The sequence below is a fragment of the Nannospalax galili genome, unplaced genomic scaffold (genome assembly GCF_000622305.1).
Source record: "Nannospalax galili isolate Female #2095 unplaced genomic scaffold, S.galili_v1.0 scaffold477, whole genome shotgun sequence".
NCBI lineage: Eukaryota > Metazoa > Chordata > Mammalia > Rodentia > Spalacidae > Nannospalax > Nannospalax galili.
Window position 1 is genome coordinate 72,593 of NW_008339438.1, and position 19,485 is coordinate 92,077.

The 19,485-nt window shown below is 37.7% G+C and overlaps 1 protein-coding gene across 1 annotated transcript in view; it reads left to right on the top strand.

The window, feature by feature from the left end:
* The window catches only part of LOC103735052 (A disintegrin and metalloproteinase with thrombospondin motifs 3), a 90,907-nt gene that overhangs the window by 57,949 nt on the left and 13,473 nt on the right, over positions 1-19,485 (top strand). Inside the window, exons 12-18 of the mRNA XM_008834145.3 lie at positions 2,216-2,339; positions 6,288-6,368; positions 8,133-8,296; positions 9,960-10,125; positions 12,777-12,909; positions 15,667-15,874; positions 17,299-17,416. Of these exons, the coding sequence (XP_008832367.2) occupies positions 2,216-2,339; positions 6,288-6,368; positions 8,133-8,296; positions 9,960-10,125; positions 12,777-12,909; positions 15,667-15,874; positions 17,299-17,416 (994 nt within the window). The remainder of the gene's footprint in view (positions 1-2,215; positions 2,340-6,287; positions 6,369-8,132; positions 8,297-9,959; positions 10,126-12,776; positions 12,910-15,666; positions 15,875-17,298; positions 17,417-19,485) is intronic.

A 19,485-nucleotide genomic window follows, 5' to 3' on the forward strand; every position in this document is an offset into this window, starting at 1 on the left:
CATTAAGTAGAATAGTGCTCCCAACATCTATTTCTTTTTCACTTTAGACAAATTAAACTATGCAGATGCCTTATAGTTGAACCGCATTGTCCCTGAGAGTAGATGTCTTAGTGTATTTTATGTTGCTGTAAAACAGTGTCACAAATTGAGTAATTTATATATAAAGAAAACAAAAGCCAGAAAGCTCATGACAATTGAGTTTTTGGTGTGTTGGCTCCTGGTTCTGGAGACTGGAAAGACCAAAGGCAGGAACGGTGCTGGTGCCAAAGGCATGGTGCCAGTCTGACATCTTCCTGCTGAGTCATCTACACACAAAGTTGCAAGGGAAAGAGAAACTGTACACCAGAGATGGCAGAAGGCAGTCACTTTATGACATTCTCACTCATTACGACCAATCCATTTCCATGATAAGCACATTAAAAATTCTTTCAAGAGGCTGGAGAGATAGCGCAGTGGTCAAGAACACTGACGGTTCTTGCAGAAGACCCGGTTTTGATCCTAGCACCCACATGGCAGCTAACAACTGTCCGTAACTCCAGTCCCAGGGGATCTGACAGCCTCTTCTGTCCTCTGCAGGCATTGCACAACACGGGTGCATTTACCTACATGCAGGCATAACACTCATACACATAAAATAAAAAATAATAATAAAATATTTTTAAAATACCCCTATTATCCCCATTTCCCCCCTTGACAATACCTGTCTTCTCTGATCCCCCCTTTCCTGAATTCTTTTCTTGTGACAGTTTGCCTATCAAAAATTAAGTGTAAATGGATTAAAATATCTGAACAAAACATAAAATGGCTGAATGGATGAAAAAATACAACTTAGGGCCTGGAGAGATGGCTCAGCAGTTAAGAACACTGCTTGTTTTTGCAGAAGACCCAGGTTCAAATCCCTGCACCCACATGGCATCTAACAACTATCCATAACTCCAGTTTCAGGGGATCTGACAGCCTCTTCTGTTCTCCGCGGGCATTGCACAACACGGGTGCATTTACCTACATGCAGGCATAACACTCATACACATAAAATAAAAAATAATAAAATATTAAAAAATTCTTTCATGACAGCAGAGGCCTTGTGATCTAATCATGGCAGTTTTTTTAAAAATTTTGTCTTGTTTTCACATATCATCTCACTCCATCAGCCCAAGCTGGCCTAGAACTCAACTGTATAGCTCAGTCTGATCACAGACTTACTGTGATCTTCCTGTTTTAGCCTTCCTATTGCTGGGATTGCCAGGTGTAAGCCCACACCCGGCCTACCCACATTTCCTTAGGCCCTGCCTCCCAACACTGTTGCATTCGGGATTAAGTTTCCAACACTCTTCGAGGACAAAAATAAATAATAGAAGATGTAATATCACATTTTACCCCCAACCGTATTTAGCACACTAAATGTTCGTTCCCCTGCCTGTTATCATGCCAAACTTGTGAGTACAATATTAACTCATGTATTATTAGCCTATTTACTTGAGAATCCTGCCCAATCCAAAAAGGCCTTCAGTAGTGAAATGTAATGTGAAAATGTAAACTGTATCTGACATTCAGGGCTTTCCACAGCCTGTTGTCATCAGAGCTTTTGCAATGCTTTCTGTGTCCTGAAACACCTCTTTCAACTGGCTTTCACCTAGATATGAAGGGTGATCTCTGAACTCACTTTTCCATGAACGTAAGTTTTATAACTATCTGAACCTTTTACATTTCTGAAAAGCCTTTCTACTCTCTGTGTCCCATCAGGGCCTTATGAAAGTCTCTGGCACTCTGGGGAAGTTTTGTCTACATCCAAACTCATTTGTACAAGATTACAGGAATGTATAACTCACTACATTATTGTCCACCATTATGAAAATGAGAGCAATGGAGGGAAAGCACCATGCTATCGATTTGTTGTGTTTTTCTCCCCAGCACCAGCTTACAAGACCAGCTTACTAATCTTTGGTAATGATGTAGGACAATTATGTTGATGAAAATATTTCAGTAGACCAAGTGCATTTATTATTTATTGCCTAAACTATGACTCATGTGTCATTTGATTTCACACTAATTCTTCAAAAAACCTGGGGTCTGAAAAATCATCATGCCAATCAAATCTGGCACAAACTTGCTGGTTGTGTGCCATGACTAAATAAAGGCTTAGCCATCCTCTGGGATGTTGTTTGCTACTTGGCACATTAAAATTAGCCATATTTAACATCTTTTTTTTCTCCAGAAAGTGGGCTGCGATAAAGAAATTGGTTCCAACAAGGTTGAGGATAAATGTGGGGTCTGTGGAGGAGACAATTCCCACTGTCGAACTGTGAAGGGGACGTTTATCAGAACACCAAGGAAACTTGGTAAGATGCGTGTTCTCCTGATGAATAATACCTTTTTCTGCTTCTTGTTCTTTAGAGAATTCTTTTAGAATTGCAAGTTTTTCCTCAATGGATGTTACAGAAATTAGTTGATATTTTACCAGTTGATATTAGTTGATAGTATTTTTAAAGTAGCTTAAATAAAAATAAATCATTAAAAAATAAAATTCACTCTGATTGGGGGGGTACGACTATAAGAGGGATGCAGAAGGGGAGAGTATAAATATAACGAAAATATACTTCATAGCATTCAGGAGAACGGCGCACATCTTTAATCCCAGCACTCGGGAGGCAGAGGCAGGCGGATCTCTATGAGTTCAAGGCCAGCCTGGTCTACATAGTGGATTCCAGAAGAGTTGGGGCTATAGGGAGACCCTGTCTCAAAAAGACCAAAAAAATGCAAGAATTAAGGCTTTTTAAAAAATATTTGTAGTACATAAATTATTGGCTAGAAGTGTAAAAAATTACAAAAATTTAACTTTTACTATGTTACATCATTTTCATGTATTTTTATTTTAAAAGTGAACAGTCTTATCCTGTTTGTATATTTATGAAGTTAGCATCCATACATCACATCATCTTTAGTAGTTTATTTTAAGCAAAATACAGATACAACTGAAAAATAATCTGAATTATGATCACTCACATGTATGAGCTTTTGTTCTCCTTACACCATCATTAACATAAAGTTTAGTGTGCAGCACAGAGTCAAAAGATGGAACAGAAATCTATCCCCTTGCAACAAATAATATGTAAAAATATTGGTTTCATAAATTTCATTGTGAATTTCCTAATATTTAGATGCAAATATTTATATGGTATAACAATATTTATCTAATTAGGATTTATTGGGGAAATAATTCTGAAAATTCAGGATTTAAGGAAAAGTTTGTTATGATGTTTTCATGAAGATTCTCCCAAATCTTGGAAAACAGTTTCAGTATATCTGATGGGATGTGAAAAAACTAAAGAAAACAAACATGAAGAAATTTGGTTTAATTTTAATACATTGTAACGATTGTAATTTATAGAAGAAAGCATAAAATGCTATATTAGTGTTCACCCAAATGGAGTAATTCTTCATTTCATCATAATCCCTTCATACCCACTGTACCCTGGTTACCTGACTATAGTATCAAATGTCAGGCCTGCTCTGTGACACTGTTTCAGATGGTGGAGTGAGGTGGCCATGTTCAAATGTGATCCCTAGTGCTGTCTACGCACATCTTTGCTATTCTTTCGTGATAAATCACCAGGCTTTGTCCTTTGAGAATTATTTAAAAGAAATTAATGCCATTTCTGACTAGCTGATTTCATTTCTTTTATACTTTTAATTGTTTGCTTTATTAATATTATGATTGCATTAGAATCAAATATAATTTTCTCTCTATTGCAATTAAATAGTGAACTGTGCTTACTTATTGAAGTTTATGTTATTCTTTTCTTTGGGGAGTATGAAATAATTACTTTTATTTTCAGGGTGAATTAATATAAGGAAAAATTTTACTGTGGTCATTATTTCTGTATTCTATTGTAATTTAAGGAAATGATACTCTTTTTCAGACAACTTCAAAAATTATGCTAAACTTGAGAACCAAGGTCAAAAGAACATGTGAAAGTGTTCCTCAGTCACACAGATTCAAATTGCTCAGACAACCTACCTCCATTTCTTTGCACTAATGTCATCATAGTCATTCAATAGACTAATTAACCTTTTCCAACAGGCAAACATTTAAGCAAGAGATGCCATAAAGAACTCAAGTTGCTGGAAAATGAAATCTGCAAGTATTCAACTTCCAATCACCTACATCATTCTGCATTCATGCTTAGTCTTACTTTCATTGACTATTAACAGTTTATCGGCATTAGCTAACTATTGTAGATATATTGTGACTCCAACATATAAAGTTACAGAACTTATAACTTACCTATTAAAAACTGTATGGCTTATGGGATAGTCAATGAAACAGCAAGACTTTGATAAACATGAAACCTCCACTAATTAACGGCATTCTATTTAAGGGAAGACGAGAGGTGCGTTCACATTACCCAAAGGAGCTCGTAATATTTCTCTTGCTGAAACAAGAGAAGCTAAAAATGTACTGGGTAAGTAGTAGTCAACTGCAGAAAGATGGGCATCCATAAATGGCATCAAGCTGTTTTGCTCTTCTTGGCATCTTAAGCACATTGCTTCTAGCAGTTGCTTAACTCAGGCAAACATGGTACAGCTCATATCTTGGGCTTTACCTTAGGTTAAAGTGCTGAAAACCCAGATCCCATATGGCCACTAATTAAGGACGCTAATAGATATTATGTAGAAGTTGGATAAATCTGCCTATAGCTAGATATTAATGGTATATGCAAATGATAGAAAATTTTTTTCTGATTCCATCAATAATTGTATATTGTTACCTGAATTCCAGCACTCATCCTATATGAATTAGATACTTCATAATAAAGTTATGTCACATAATTTTCTATATTCATTTTCTTTAGACAGGGTCTTCCTATATAGCCCTGGCTAGTTTCAAACTCAAGATCCTCCTGCCTCACAGGATGAAACATCACACCTGGATCTTACTCATTTATATTTTAATTATTGTGAATTTCATACAATATATTTTTATCAGGGCTGGAGAGATGGTTCAGCAGTTAAGAACACTGGTTGTTCTTACAGAAGACCAGGGTTTGAATCCCAGCACCCACATGGCAGCTAACAACTGTAACTCCAGTTCCAGGGTATCTGACAGCCTCTTCTGTCCTCCATGGGCATTGCACGACATGGGTGCACTTACCTACATGCAGGCAATACATGTATATACATAAAATATTAAAAAATATTTTTTATCATATTTAGAATGGACATGAGATATAACATCTCAATCTAGGCTGGAGAGATGACTCAGTGGGTAAGAGTACTGGCTGCCCTTGCAGAGAATCCAGGTTTGGTTCCCAACACCCACATGGTGGCTAACAATCATCAGTGACTCCAGTTCCAGGGGACCTGACACCCTCTTCTGGCCTCCACAGGTATTGCACACTCAGGTGAATTTACATACAGGCAGGCAAACACTAATACACACACAAAAAAAAAGGTGTTTTTTTTTTTTAAGCTCTGAAAAAAAAAAAAAAAAACAAAAAATCTCTCAGCTAGCTGTATTGTAAATTTATGATATTTGTAAGTGATCTTAAGGTAATTTTAGGACATGTGATAAGGTTTTTCATGTATGACACTGATAGTAAGAAGAATGATACATGAATTTAAAAGCCTAATGGCCAATTTAAGCCTATTAATTTATAATTTCTGTCTTAGAAGACTGAGGCCAGAGTGAAACAATACAGCACACATAACCTGTATTCAGTTTTTAAACCAAATGCTTTGGTCCAATCTATTAAATGTGTTAAAATACCATTAAAACATCCTTAAAATTTTTTAATTAATTGGTGACCACAAGGAAAATGAAAGGTTTTCATTGGTTTTTCTTTTGTAGTTTCTTTAAGATAGGCTTTCATATATTGAAATATTTTAATATTTAAAAGTCTATTTCTAGTGTTTCAGCTTTATGCAAAAGGCAGATGAAATATCTCAAAGTCACCACCTAAGAACTTTTATTAAAAATCAGCCCCATTTTAAAAATCTGATTTTGAAAAATAGACTTACATAGATTGACTCAGGAAAGTGTAAGATTTGCCTGAATTGATGCAGTTCATAGGTCAGTGCAGCCTATGAATTTTTCTCTTTAATAGAAAAAAAAAGACGTTTCTTCTCATGCCAGTTGCCCTAAAGCTGTGGAGTTAATTTCTGAAATGCACCTTTCAGTTTATGGATGCCCTCTTCTGCATGCAGGAGCAGTAAGGTGCCATGCTCCCCTAACCATGGTGTTGCTTTTGTTTTCTTTGCTTTCTCCAATATTCACTACACATGCAAAGGGTACCTTAAGATGTTTGATATACCCCCTGGGGCTAGACATGTGTTGATCCAAGAAGACGAGGCTTCTCCTCATGTTCTTGGTAAGTGTTTCTGTCTGCTGGCACTGCTTTTACATGCACTTAAATGTGAAATGTCAAAGATGCCACACATATAGGGACATATATGTGTATGCACATATAGTATATATACATATATATGCAAGAATGACACGTATGTATAAGTGCTATTATGTGAAATTTTGAAATTTCCAACCATCTATACTTTAAAATGAGAAATATGGGGGTTGGGGATTTAGCTCAGTGGTAGAACGCTTGCATAGCAAGCACAAGGCCCTGGGTTCGGTCCTCAGCTCCAGAAAAAAAAAAAAAAGACAAAATAAAATGAAAAATATGCCAAACTAAAACTTACATTTTGGGTTGAAAAGGGGTTGGTTCATCATTCATGAGAAAATACTTTTACAAGTTTATATTCATCATGCCTCTTTTGCTCTGAATTAGGAGATGAGAAAAGTAGTGTGTACTAAATTAAAGGAAGATATCAGAGGAATTCATCATACCTGGTTGATGCATACTGTGCCTGTATATACAATCTCTTGTTTTTGTATAGATTTCATATTCTTTATAAAGCAACCACAGGAGAATTTTTGCTATTCCAATGTTAATTTTTCCTCATTACTGAAAAGTGTCAGTTTGTTGATTGGCTCATACAGATCCACTTGCATGAGTGATTGTAGTTTTCAGAAGACAATTCTTTTCCTCTCTTATAAGAGATCACATATAATGTCACTTTAAAGGAGTTTGTATTTAAAGTACATTCACAAGTGTAAGCATAACTGTCACACATTCAAGCAATAAGTGCTTGGCCAGTTCATATGCTAAGATGTCTTAGCTTAGGAATCATCTGTCTCCTCCATGAAATCTTGTAGCAACTTGTGTTTTTAATGTGTGACCTTTTAAAAGGTTTTGTTGATTCATAAAATTGGTTCTCAGAAATATAGAAATTTTATTCACTATCAGATGGCATAACTTAGAAGCATTCTCCTATAATTTTTCCCTAGTAGCTAAAATCCTTAGTTTTCATTCTATAATTCAGATGATCATCCTTGAAATAACTAGTTTAAAAGATTAAGAGGAATAAGTACATTTAATAAATTTAATAAAATTACTTATTTTATATGTTTATGTGTTTACAGTGATGTTAGAATTATGGTTTTTTCTGACTTACTGATATATACTTTCAAATTTTAAAATTTAACTTATTTTTACATGTATTATTTTTCTGACTAGAGAAATATTTTGCATCATTACAGTAGATATGTAATACATTAGAAATCTATCTATAGTAAGTAGCTTTATTTAACAATATAAGTAAGTGATATGACCTGGGAATTTTACCATCATCAGAAAAATTATTGCCCTGGAAATCAGTTCAGCTGTTTAGAGTAGTTATCAATGTTTTCATAATCTTTAAAGAGATTCTTTTTTGTTCATTAACTATTATTTCCAAGATGGTCCTGGCTTCCAAGGAAATTTGTAGTATTAATGAATTACAGTTTTTTAACCTCTTTGACAATGTTTCAAATAGGAATATTTGCAAACATTATTTTTGCCTAATTAGCTACCTTGCCATCTCTTAACTTAGTAGGAATGCTTCTCAATGGTTTAAATACCTAATAAATGGAATGGGGAAATCATTAGAACTAACATTCATTTTGACTGCTTGACATTAATAGAGAAGCAGGGTCATTATTTTTATTAATAAGTAGATGGGGGAAGACTCATTGTGGGCCTTCAACACTATCATCTGATAAAATGTATGCTGGTTACTCATTTTCTTTCCTTTAGCTATTAAGAATCAAGCTACAGGTCACTACATTTTAAATGGCAAAGGGGAGGAAGCCAAATCACGGACCTTCATAGATCTTGGTGTGGAGTGGGATTATAACATTGAAGATGACATTGAAACTCTTCACACTGATGGGCCCTTACATGACCCCGTTATTGTTCTGGTATGTGCCATGCAGACTATTATGTAGTTTATTTTGTTTATAATGTTATAATCAATTTATCTTAAAAGATGCTCATCTAAAATACATGAATATTTAATTGCTTGTTTTTGTAAGTCTATTTATCTCCCAGTTTTGTGTCTAGAATTCTCATATATTATAACAGTATACATTATAAACTGAACAGTATTATATTTTATTTGAATAAGTTAAAGATAAAAGATAACAAAAGCAAAAAGTAGGTTTTTATATTTAGCCACAAATTTCCCATTTCTGAGGTTCTTTAAGTCTTTATCTCCTTGTGTATTGAGAACATCTGTTAGCATTCCTTGTGGTTTAGGTATACTCTCAAAGAATTTTCTCAGCTTTCAATTCACCTTCAAAAATCAGGGAGAAATATTAATATTTTGGATATCTACAGGAAGTATAGAATTTGCCTCTTACAAGTTCTTTTTTGGTTTTGATTTACACAGTTTAAAGCTGTCTTTACTCACTAGAGGAGCATCCTATTTTTTATGTTAATTATTGGAACATTATCCATTATTTCCTTTAGGGAGCTAGAAGGATTTGAGGGCTGATCAAAGACAAAGATCTGGTCACTCCACATAAGCCTTACTTAGTACAGGTTTGTAAGTGTGCTCACAATTCCAAGGAGATGGTCTGTCTGTCTAGGAGGTTCACCTAGCATCCTCTCCAGGAGTCTGAAGGAAGCAGAGAGTTCCTTATAGTCAGTGGTCTTATATATGCCTAGCAGATACTGGGTGCTGTTCCACACAAATATACAAAGAAGGCAGGCTCTAAAGATGGAACAGAATGGAAAGACCTAATATACATTTAACTGGAATTCAAAAAAAGATAAATAAGAAGAAATGAGATAATAGTCAAAGACAGGAAGAGATGATTATTATTCTAGAACTTATTATTGTTTTAAATGTAGCACAAACAAAAATTTCTTAAGTCTGAAAATCGTGTAAAGCATTTAAGTTCAAATGACTAGAGAACAGAAGGTCTTTTTGACTCTTAAAGAATTCCATCCCTTTCCAGCAGCATGGCTACAAGACTTCAAAGCCTCCATCCATAACCAACATGATGGTATGCCTCAAGACTTTGGGCTAGTTCTAATAATGAGTATAGAAAAAGGTAGGAAGTTAATAGCTAGAAGGCAATCGTGAATAAGCAATGGTCATGGCTTCTCTTCCTCTCTGAAGCCCTGAACCCCAGCTTTGTATCTAGATCATGGCTGCTAGGCTGTCAGGGCTGAAAGATTTAGATAGCCATAAGAGCTGTTGGAATCAAGAAACATTCTGTTTTAGAAAATAAAGTTTTCCAATTTTAAAAAAAGAAAATACTCTGAAACACTTAAATTTTCACTCAAAATTTAAAGCCAATAGAGTTACTTTTGAGTTCTGGGAGGCAAATAAGATTAACACTTAATAGCCTGTATTGGTTGGGAGTCTCTTGGATCCCCCTCCTTTACCAACAAGCTGAAGGGAGGTTTTCCATGCCTGGCACTGGGGTTTTGTTAGTTTAGGACTCTTGGGGGGAGCATTAGCACCCCATATGATGTAACTCTATTTAAATATATTCTCCACACATATATGTATATTTCAAGTAAGATTATGAAATAATGTTTACTGTGGCTTTTTCAATTTCGTGTATACACTAGATCATACCTCAAGAGAATGACACACGCTCCAGCCTGACATATAAGTACATCATTCATGAAGACTCCGTACCAACAATCAACAGCAACAATGTCATCCAGGAGGAGCTGGACACCTTTGAGTGGGCTTTGAAGAGTTGGTCTCAGTGCTCCAAACCCTGTGGTGGAGGTAAGAGCTGTATACATTTTGAATCAATTTATTATTCTACACTAGTTACATGTAATAATGGGTTGAATTATGACACTTTCATTCAAATACACAGTGTATTTTGATCATATTCAGCCCCATTATGCTCTCTTGTCCCAATGACCCCTTTTCTCTTCCCATCTCCTTTCATGTCTCTTTTTAATTAGTGAAAAAATGAGTTTCATATTAACATATAAGTCAGACAAAAAGCCAGTCTTTCACCAAGAACTATCTCTGATTTGAGGCTGCAGTTTGTATTGGAGGAGAAATATCAACAGTAATCAGGATGTATGCATAAAGAACATCGTTACTAATTCTCAGAACTGGCAAAGGGGATGATTCCACTTATTACAGTGGTAGACCATAAAATCCCCTTGCTCTTTCTCTAGGTTCTTTATGTCCCGTGTTTAATGCAGAAATGCCCATCATCACTTTTCCCAAACCCTAAAACTTTCCTAAATTCAATGCACTCTGGTTGCTACCCTTGTCCATTTTATTGTTCATGTCTATGCATTTATTTTCCATTTGTGTTTGTAATAGAGCATTTAGTAACATATAACCACATATCTGATCATGCTGTGATGGAAGCCAGCTGCTATCCTGAAAGCATCAGATATCCTGTGTCAACATTCATAATGGCTCTATGTGAGTTCTGGATTGATCTCTAGTATACAGATGGTGAAAATGAAGCACAGAGAATATAAGGAGTTCTCCCAATACCAGGATTCAAACCAGGTCTCCCAAGTGCACATGCCACTGCACCATACTGCCTTTCTCATTTCCCCAGAACAGATCCCTGAGGTATACCTGATTGTCCTCAGTTTCTCCCATCTTCTGTTCATCAAGTTCTAAACAAACATTCTAGCATTAAGCAAGCCATGACAAAATTAAACAGGCAGGAAATTACAGTAAGCACTAAATAATTAAAAAATAAAAACAAACTATTCATAGTAAGGAATTCCTGGATAAGCAAAATTTTCACTTTAAAATTCAAAACTGTGTTTCTGGAAGGGATGTAAAATATTTGAATCAGATCTTCCCTTGTGCTGTGTGTTCAACATCTACTTTGTCCTAAGGCCTTTATCAGATACCATTTTGATATATACTGTATCTGTGTCTTCCTCATTAGGCTTCTATCACTGTTTGGAAAGGGAAGATTATTGTAATTTGACTGACTGATTTTCTTCTCTCTCTCTATTTCTTTCCTAGCTTTTTATGTAAATTAATGAGTAGAATTACATTATTCTCTGAATTAAAATCCGCTAATCATATAAAATGTGGCCCTTAGGATACAAAGTCATTCAAGTAGCGGTCTTTCCAGAAGTTCATAAGCTGAATCTCATCATTGGGAGACAATTCAACAAAGCCGTATTTATGATATTGTGCAAAAATAATTTAAGACTGTTGAATACATGAAAGATAAAGAGGGTTTGAAAACTTATTCCTGTTACTGGAGGCTAAGAAGACATGGGAGTTAAATGAAGCACACAGTCCCCAGCTAGGAAAGCATTGTCAGAAGGGACATTACAAGGAGAGTGACAGAGTCTGAACATTATCTGCATATTGTGTTTTAAGAATTATTTTGTAATGCCGTGAAATGTTTAGGACTGAGAAATGAAGAGGTCTGCAGCTGAGGCTGGAGAGATGGCTCAGCAGTCAAGAGCACATGCTGCTCTTGCAGAGGAGCTGGGTTTGGTTCCCAGCACCCAAATGGCAGCTAATGGCCATCCATAATTTTAGTTCCAGGGGATACAATACCCTCTTCTGACCTCCATGGGCATTGTGTGACATGGGTACACTTATATACATGCAGACAAAGCACTCATACACATAAAATAAAAACATGAAAATAGAGGCCTACAACTTAGTTTGAAATTATTCAGGAAAAATCTACACATATAGTAAATTATACAGAGGGAATAAATATGACATGTTAACACAAGATCAATTTGAGTTTATTCCAATGCTTATGAGGTCCTTAAAACCTTTTTATAAGTTGGAAATTTTTCAATAAAAAAATTGTTTTACAAATATCAAAATGACACTTTGGGAGACCCCCTTTGGTAAACCATTCCCTATGACCTTCAAGATAAAGTCCAAATGCTTATCTGGGGGTCTTCACTTTGGAGACCTGATGCTACCTTAGCTCATCCCTCTTCACGCATGTCCTGCACGCATGTTCTTTCCTTTGCTTGAAGTAAACTTTGCTTTATTTTCTTTCTCTAACACTCTTTGTGCTGCACTATCCTGCTCAGGGATGTATTGATCTTGTAAGCTTTCCCTGTCCCTCTGCCCGCTGAGCAGGTGCCCTGTCCTCGGGTTCCTTTGGTGCTCGATCGCTTAGCTCTCCAAGGCCTGTGCTGCCCAGTTTTGATTCTCACAGTGGTTTTCATATCCATCCCTCACACAAGACAATGCACATTCAGAGTTTCACTCCCTACCAAGTACACAGCTTCTGTTTAACAAACTTCAGTATTTATTCTTTATTAAATGTAAGTTCTGGAAAGATTAACTTTAAAATGGTATCTGTCCTAGTACCTGCTATCGTGTGTGCACTCAAGTATTTATTAAAGGATTGAAGGAATATTCAAATGCATACTTTTAAGTGATTAAACAAACATTTCCTGTTTCAGGTTTTCAGTATACAAAATATGGATGCCGTAGGAAGAGCGATAATAAAATGGTTCACCGCAGCTTCTGTGAGGTCAATAAAAAGCCGAAACCTATCAGACGCATGTGCAACATTCAGGAATGTACACACCCGCTGTGAGCACTTATTGTCAGATCCTGCTGTCATAGGGGGATTTTAAAGTTTGAGTGTATTTTATTCAAAGCTTTTACATGTACCTATTTAAATCATCAGATCTTTCCAGGAGGATAAAGCCGTGGTGCTCCAACTTTCCCTGTAGTCCTGCTCCTAAAACACTTTTGCCTATTTTCTTCCTTTTGATAATTACTAGTTTCTAGAAGTAGACTATTATTTGACCTCTTGATTTTGGGAGGAAGTGGCTGGTTAGACATTAAGTATTAAATTTCTTTTGTGGAATGTGAATATTTAGCATTTGTCACAGCATTTCTAGACTGAACTCACTTCTTTCTCACACTTTCAATAGTGACAACCACATACCCTTGACTATCTCTGATGCCAAGAACTCAAATTCACATGTGTCTCAATGGCTGAGTCATGTTCCAGAGCAAATGTACTTTCCTTTCTTGTATAACTGTTTCTTTTAGAGTAAACAAAGGTCTTAATTATTATATTTGGTTTTCATACTGCTTTTTACTAATTAATGTTTATTCTTCCCTGGGGACATTCACCTCCAATATTAAACACTTAAGCACCTGTCACTTTTCTCTAGTTAACAGACGCAGTCTCTGCCTCAGCCTGGGCTCATGCCCAGCTCTCTCCTGGAGTTCCCCTATTTCCTGAAATAGTTTACATCTCCTCTGAGTTCACTCATCTATTTTAAGACCTTCTAGTTTTCTATAGACTTAAAGGAAAAAGCATATATTAAAAGTAAACATTTTATACGAGAATTAAATGTGGATTCTTAGGAAAAGGATGTAAGAGGTTGAAGTGTATGAGAAATGACTTGCCTCTATGCTCACCTTGTCATCTGCAAGCATGCACATATGGATACAGTTTTAAACTACATTTTCCCTCAGAATCTCAGAATCATTGTCCCACTGTGGGCTAGACTCTAGTGTTGCTGTTGAAAGATTGTCCTTTTGATTCTTAATTCTATAGGACCTGTTTTTTTGCTTGTCTTTCAGAGTTCTCAAGGTCTTTTTGTTCTTACCATCTAAAACTTTCCTAGTGATGAAGCAGTCATTAAGACCATCTTGTGTACTTGTAGATTTATGTCAATGGGCAGATAATCATATTTATGAGGTACAAGTGCTATTTTGATAAAGAATGATAAAATCAGGTCAATCAACATAGCCCTCACCGTCTTTACTGGTCTTTTCACTGTGGTATGCACTTGTAAAACACTACACATGGCAATTTAAAAATATGTATCACATTGTTATTAGCTGTAGTGATCACAGTGCAGTAGATCTCAAAAGCTGACTTTTTCTAAATGCAGCTGTGTCTTTTGATGGACAGTCCCCATTCTCTTCTACCCCCCCTCCCCCGCATTCTGCCTCCTACTTGAACGAATTCATTTTTCTTAGATTCCATATGTGGAACCATGCAAAATTTAGCATTATATTCCTGATTATCTAACTTAATGGCCTCTAGGTTCATCCATGTTTTTGCCAATGACATTTTAAAACCTGTTTTTTTAAAAAAAAAAAACAAAAAAAACAAAAAAAAACTAGTAGTCTCTTTCAATTCTGGAATGTTGTCTTTGAAATTTTTTCCTCTATTTTCCAGTTTCTTTTGGGGACTTTTGTAGGTTAGCTTTTTGTTTTATATGCTTAGGTTTTCAATTTTGCAGTCATCACTGGTCTCTGAGAGTGTTGCTCATCAGTTACAGCTCCCTAAAGCCATTCGATTCACAGATACAATACTTAATGACTTTTAGCACAGTAACTTTTTGTGTATTTCATCTTTTTCCTCTTTCATCTGGTTAGTCAGTATGTATGTAATTGAGGCATATACTTTATCCATCCTTTCCATAAATATGAAGTCCTAAATTATGCTAATACTTTTGTACTCTTTGTATGCACAGTTTAAGACTGACCTAGTCTGTCAAACTGGAAATGAAATATGGTAGGTAGACTAAGGAATTGTGTCAGCTTTGAAGGCCTCAATTGTGACTCTCCTTTAAAGATATGTTTCTTATTTGAAGTGCGCTTTGTAGATATATACATTTCTGGTTTTCAGGTGAACTCAACACTGAGAGGCCCTGAAGGTCTCAAGAACCATATATAGTAGAAAACTATGTAAACACAGCAGATTCTCAGAGTTTTGAGGCACTAATATTAGATTATGGGAATGTTTTATAGGAAATACTTTTGAATGTTTCTCTTAAGAAGCATTGTTTATTAGGTACATTCCTGGGAGGCACTTTCTACCAAAGCCTGAATACCTGATTTCTTCTATTAGCCTACTAAGAGCTAGTAATAATGGACATATCCACAAAGGATAGGTAGCACTCTTGAAATCAATGATTATTTCAGAATAGTAAAATGAGTAACCTCAGCAGAATTCATGGAAAAAGCAGTAGCAGCCAAATCCTTTTGTTGTACAAACATCAAATGGATTCCTGTTCTGATTCACTCCTAAGGGTTTTGTACCTGTTAGTGGTTATGATTGAATATGAGCTGGTGCTGCTTTTGAAAACCACCATCATGCCTAAACTTAATTAGGGTAAATTTAAGATACATTCCAGAGGCACCAAGAGGCAGAAAAAGTGGCAATAGGTGAAAAAGAAAAGTATTGGGCCTATTTTCCAAAGCTGTTCCTCCCTAAGCTGTATTTGCTCAGAAAGGGGGCAATGCCTAGGTTTTGCAGTGTGGGGATTTGCACAATCTACATCCCAGTGACAGGAATCCATCCTAATCCCCATTTCATAGATGGGTAGCAGAAGAATGGGAACACTGTACCAAAACCTGTGGCAGCTCAGGCTTCCAGCTCCGCACTGTGCGTTGCCTACAGCCACTCCATGATGGCACCAACCGCTCTGTGCACAGCAAGTACTGCATGGGTGACCGTCCTGAGAGCCGCCGGCCTTGTAACAGAGTGTCATGCCCAGCCCAGTGGAAAACAGGGCCCTGGAATGAGGTGGGTGTGTGGGTCTCAGTCTCCTCTCTCTCTCTCTCTCTCTCTCTCTCTCTCTCTCTCTCTCCTCATTATGTAGCCCTGGCTGGTCTCTCACTAAGCATGTGCAGTGTATATTAATTGAAGTTAAATACCAAGTAGGCTCTGTGTGAACTGAAAAACTGGCATATTTTCTAACCAACTAAGGATGCTAGGAATAGTTAATACTTTAAAATAGTATTTGCAGTTGAGATTAGGTAGTAGTGGAAAACCATGTTCAGGTGTCTTGTGATGTGGAAGCATCTGAAAGGGCCCCAGTCCTCTGAGGTCTTTGGTGACTTCTCTATTCCTACGTAAAGTTTTAAACCCAATGCTGCATGCAATGCACTGCTCTACTGGTATGGTTGTCATTGCTCTCACTCTGTCTTCGTTCTGGTAAATTTTCTGTTCCAAACAAACCATGCTTGTTCAAGCCAACTCCTTTCACCCAGCTTGTTCTTCCCTGTCTCTTTCTAGCAATTGCTCCATCCTACAACAAGGTTCATTGTCATAGTTCAAACTCCTGCCTGCCTGGTGGTGTCCTCACAGTAGATCCCCCTCTATATTCATAAGGCAGGAACAAGATCAGTTCTAGTGTGCAGCTCAGGACAGAGCATTTTGGGACTCCTGAGTCCAAAGATCATGTGCCTTTCTTCCCCAGTACCCAGCCAGTGCCAGGGGTCAAATGGTGTTTGGTGACTGGCTGACTCGTTGTTGTCTATATTACCACTTGTGCTTGCTATTTCTAAAGACTCAAAATAAGGAATCATGGGCCATAGGAAGAGGGCTCATAGGAGGAATGAGCATCAAACAGCAGGCAAAGGAGAAAGTGGAGACCGTTCCTAGCAAGTGAGGAACAGGCAAGGCCCTGTCATCCACACAGGACATTGTGGAGAAATCCTGTCCCGTTCCTCCTCAGGGACCTGGAACAAAGCTTCTAGCCCTGCCTACCTCAATAGTCCATGAGTTTATCAGCTTTATTCTAGAGCTGCAATAAATTCTTCCATCTGTAAGAAAAATACAGGAGTGGGCAACTACATTCCAGGACTGGCTTCTCTGGGCAGCCTGACAGCATAACTATGGCTCCTTTTATGCCAGCTGTTCACTAGGTGCCAGGCATTTTTCCTGTTTTTCATACAATGCTTCAGCAGTCCTCTGGGGCAGTTATTATTCTAGTTACCTAAATGAGAGTGCTGTGATTCAGAGAAAAATTAACATGCCCCAGCTGCTAAATAATGGAGCCAAGATATAAATCCATGGTTATCTGTCTTCAAAACCTCTTCACAGCACCTCCTCCTTAAGAAGGAACTCCGGAGTTGGCAAAGGGGTTGTATGTGGGCACCTGTGAGTATACATGTGCCTGGTCCTGGTGGAATAAATACCTGTAATTACAGCCTTTCTCTTTGTAGTGTTCGGTGACCTGTGGTGAAGGAACAGAGGTGAGACAGGTCCTCTGCAGGGCTGGAGATGACTGTGATGGTGAAAAGCCCGAGTCCACCAGAGCCTGCCAGCTGCCTCCCTGTAATGGTACGTATACCACTAATCAATCTTACCATTATAATGAGTTTGATCATCAGAAAGCAAAATGTAGGTAAACTCTGGAATTAATATTTTCTTATAAAGAATCTTCAGAAATATTAGTCTGAGAATGATTTGGAACAGTGACCAGTGTCTCTGAGTTATACCCACATGGTAATGATAGTGGGTAGGATGTGTCAAGCCTAAACAGAGCCTGTCAGTGTGCATTGTGAATGGGGACTACATTTTTTTTCTTTTTTACATTTTAAATGATATGAAATTATAGTTAGTAAACTCTCTCAAAGCCTGTTGGAATGCTCCAAAATGTAGACAAATAGAGATTAAATGTTACTCAACTCTAAAGTCCTTCCCAATAACTGTCCAGGTATATAAAGAGGGATTTCAAAATAGATACCTTGCCCATATACTAAAATTAATCAATTTGCCTGAGTAACCTACTAATTGTATTCCAAAAGTGGAATATACTTTATTTAGTTAAAAATGTAAATTGAGGGGTTGGGGAGGTGACTCAGCGAGGACGCTTGCCACACAAACGTGAATACCTGAGCTTGTCTCCAGCACTCATGTAAAAAGCTGGGCATGGCAGCACACACCTATAATCCCACCTGGGGGGACACAGAGAACTTGTCTCCAAAAACAAGGTGGGCAGCAATTAAGGAAGGCACCTAACTCTTTCCTGCTGCCCCCATTAGTGCACACTTTGACACACTGGTGAGACTCAAGATGAAAATGTTGCTTTTTCCTTAGCTTATAAACCCATAAATATCATTGAAATCGATGTGTTTTATTGCAACAAAATTGGCAAAGCACCATTTTCTCATAACTTTTTAAAAAATTATTTATTTAATAACCACATAATTAGAAGAAGCATTTCATTACAGCAGCATTGACATATTCAGCAACAATTTCCAGAGCTAAGATGCATCTCTTTCAAAATTGGCTGTCAATTTTTAGGTTTACAGTTAAATTAATACAGTTATATATTATTGTACTCAGTATAAACGGTATAAAATTAAATGAGGTTTTAACCTTTAAAAAATTTCTCCATTTCGCTACACTCCCATCCTTAGAACTCTTGGGGTAAGTCTATAGCGCAGCCCTCTGTGCTTTGAATCCCCAAGCCACATTCACCTTTCCATCTCCCCCGCTGTTCTCTACTCCTAGTTTGGGCCCTGCCCCATTCCTAGTCTTGGGGCCCCAGACATGTGGGGAACCAATACTGCTTCCTGATCCTTTTCACCCAGAACAACTTAGTACCTTTCTTGGGCCCCAGGAGCACTGCTTCTGGACCTGGCCACGCCCTCACCTCTCTCTGCTTCCCGGGACCTGTACCACCCGCTAACTCTCCTAGCCTGCACTCCTATCCTCAGGCCTCTTGGGGTAAGTCTATAGAGCAGACCTCCGTGCCTTGACTCCCCAAGCCACATTCAACCTTCCATCTTCCCCGCTGCTCTCTACTAGTTTGGGCCCTGTGCCATTCCTAGTCCTGGGTCCCCAGACACCTGGGGAACCAATACTGCTTCCTGATCTTTTTCACCCAGACCAACTTAGTGCCTTCCCTGGGCCCCAGGAGCACTGCTTCTGGACCTGGCCCTGCCCTCACCTCCCTTTACTTCCCTGACCCTTCAACACCCGCTAGCCTGTTTCTGGGGCTGACAGCCTCTTTCTGGGGCTCTGAGGTTTATCTTTCCGCTCCCTGATCCTTTGCATCCAGTACAACCCAGCTACTCAATCCACTCCCTGGGAAATCTTGGGGCTTCTTCCCACCACATTTGCCTTTGCATCCCTGCATGGCAAGCCACGGCCAGGATCTCAGGTCAGTCCAACACCCAAGTTCCTGAGGCCAAAATCATTCTTAGAAGATTCCAGACCTAAGGAGAAAGTCTGAAAACTTCTGATCCACATTGGAAGTGGGCCACCGCGGAACTCCTGAAGACAAAATCAGTCCAGCCACACCAATATAAAATCAAAAGAGAGAACCAGAAGCTTAGACGAACCAGCTCTTCATACCCAAAAAGTAAACCACAAAGACACATAAAGCTCAAAAATAAAAGAAG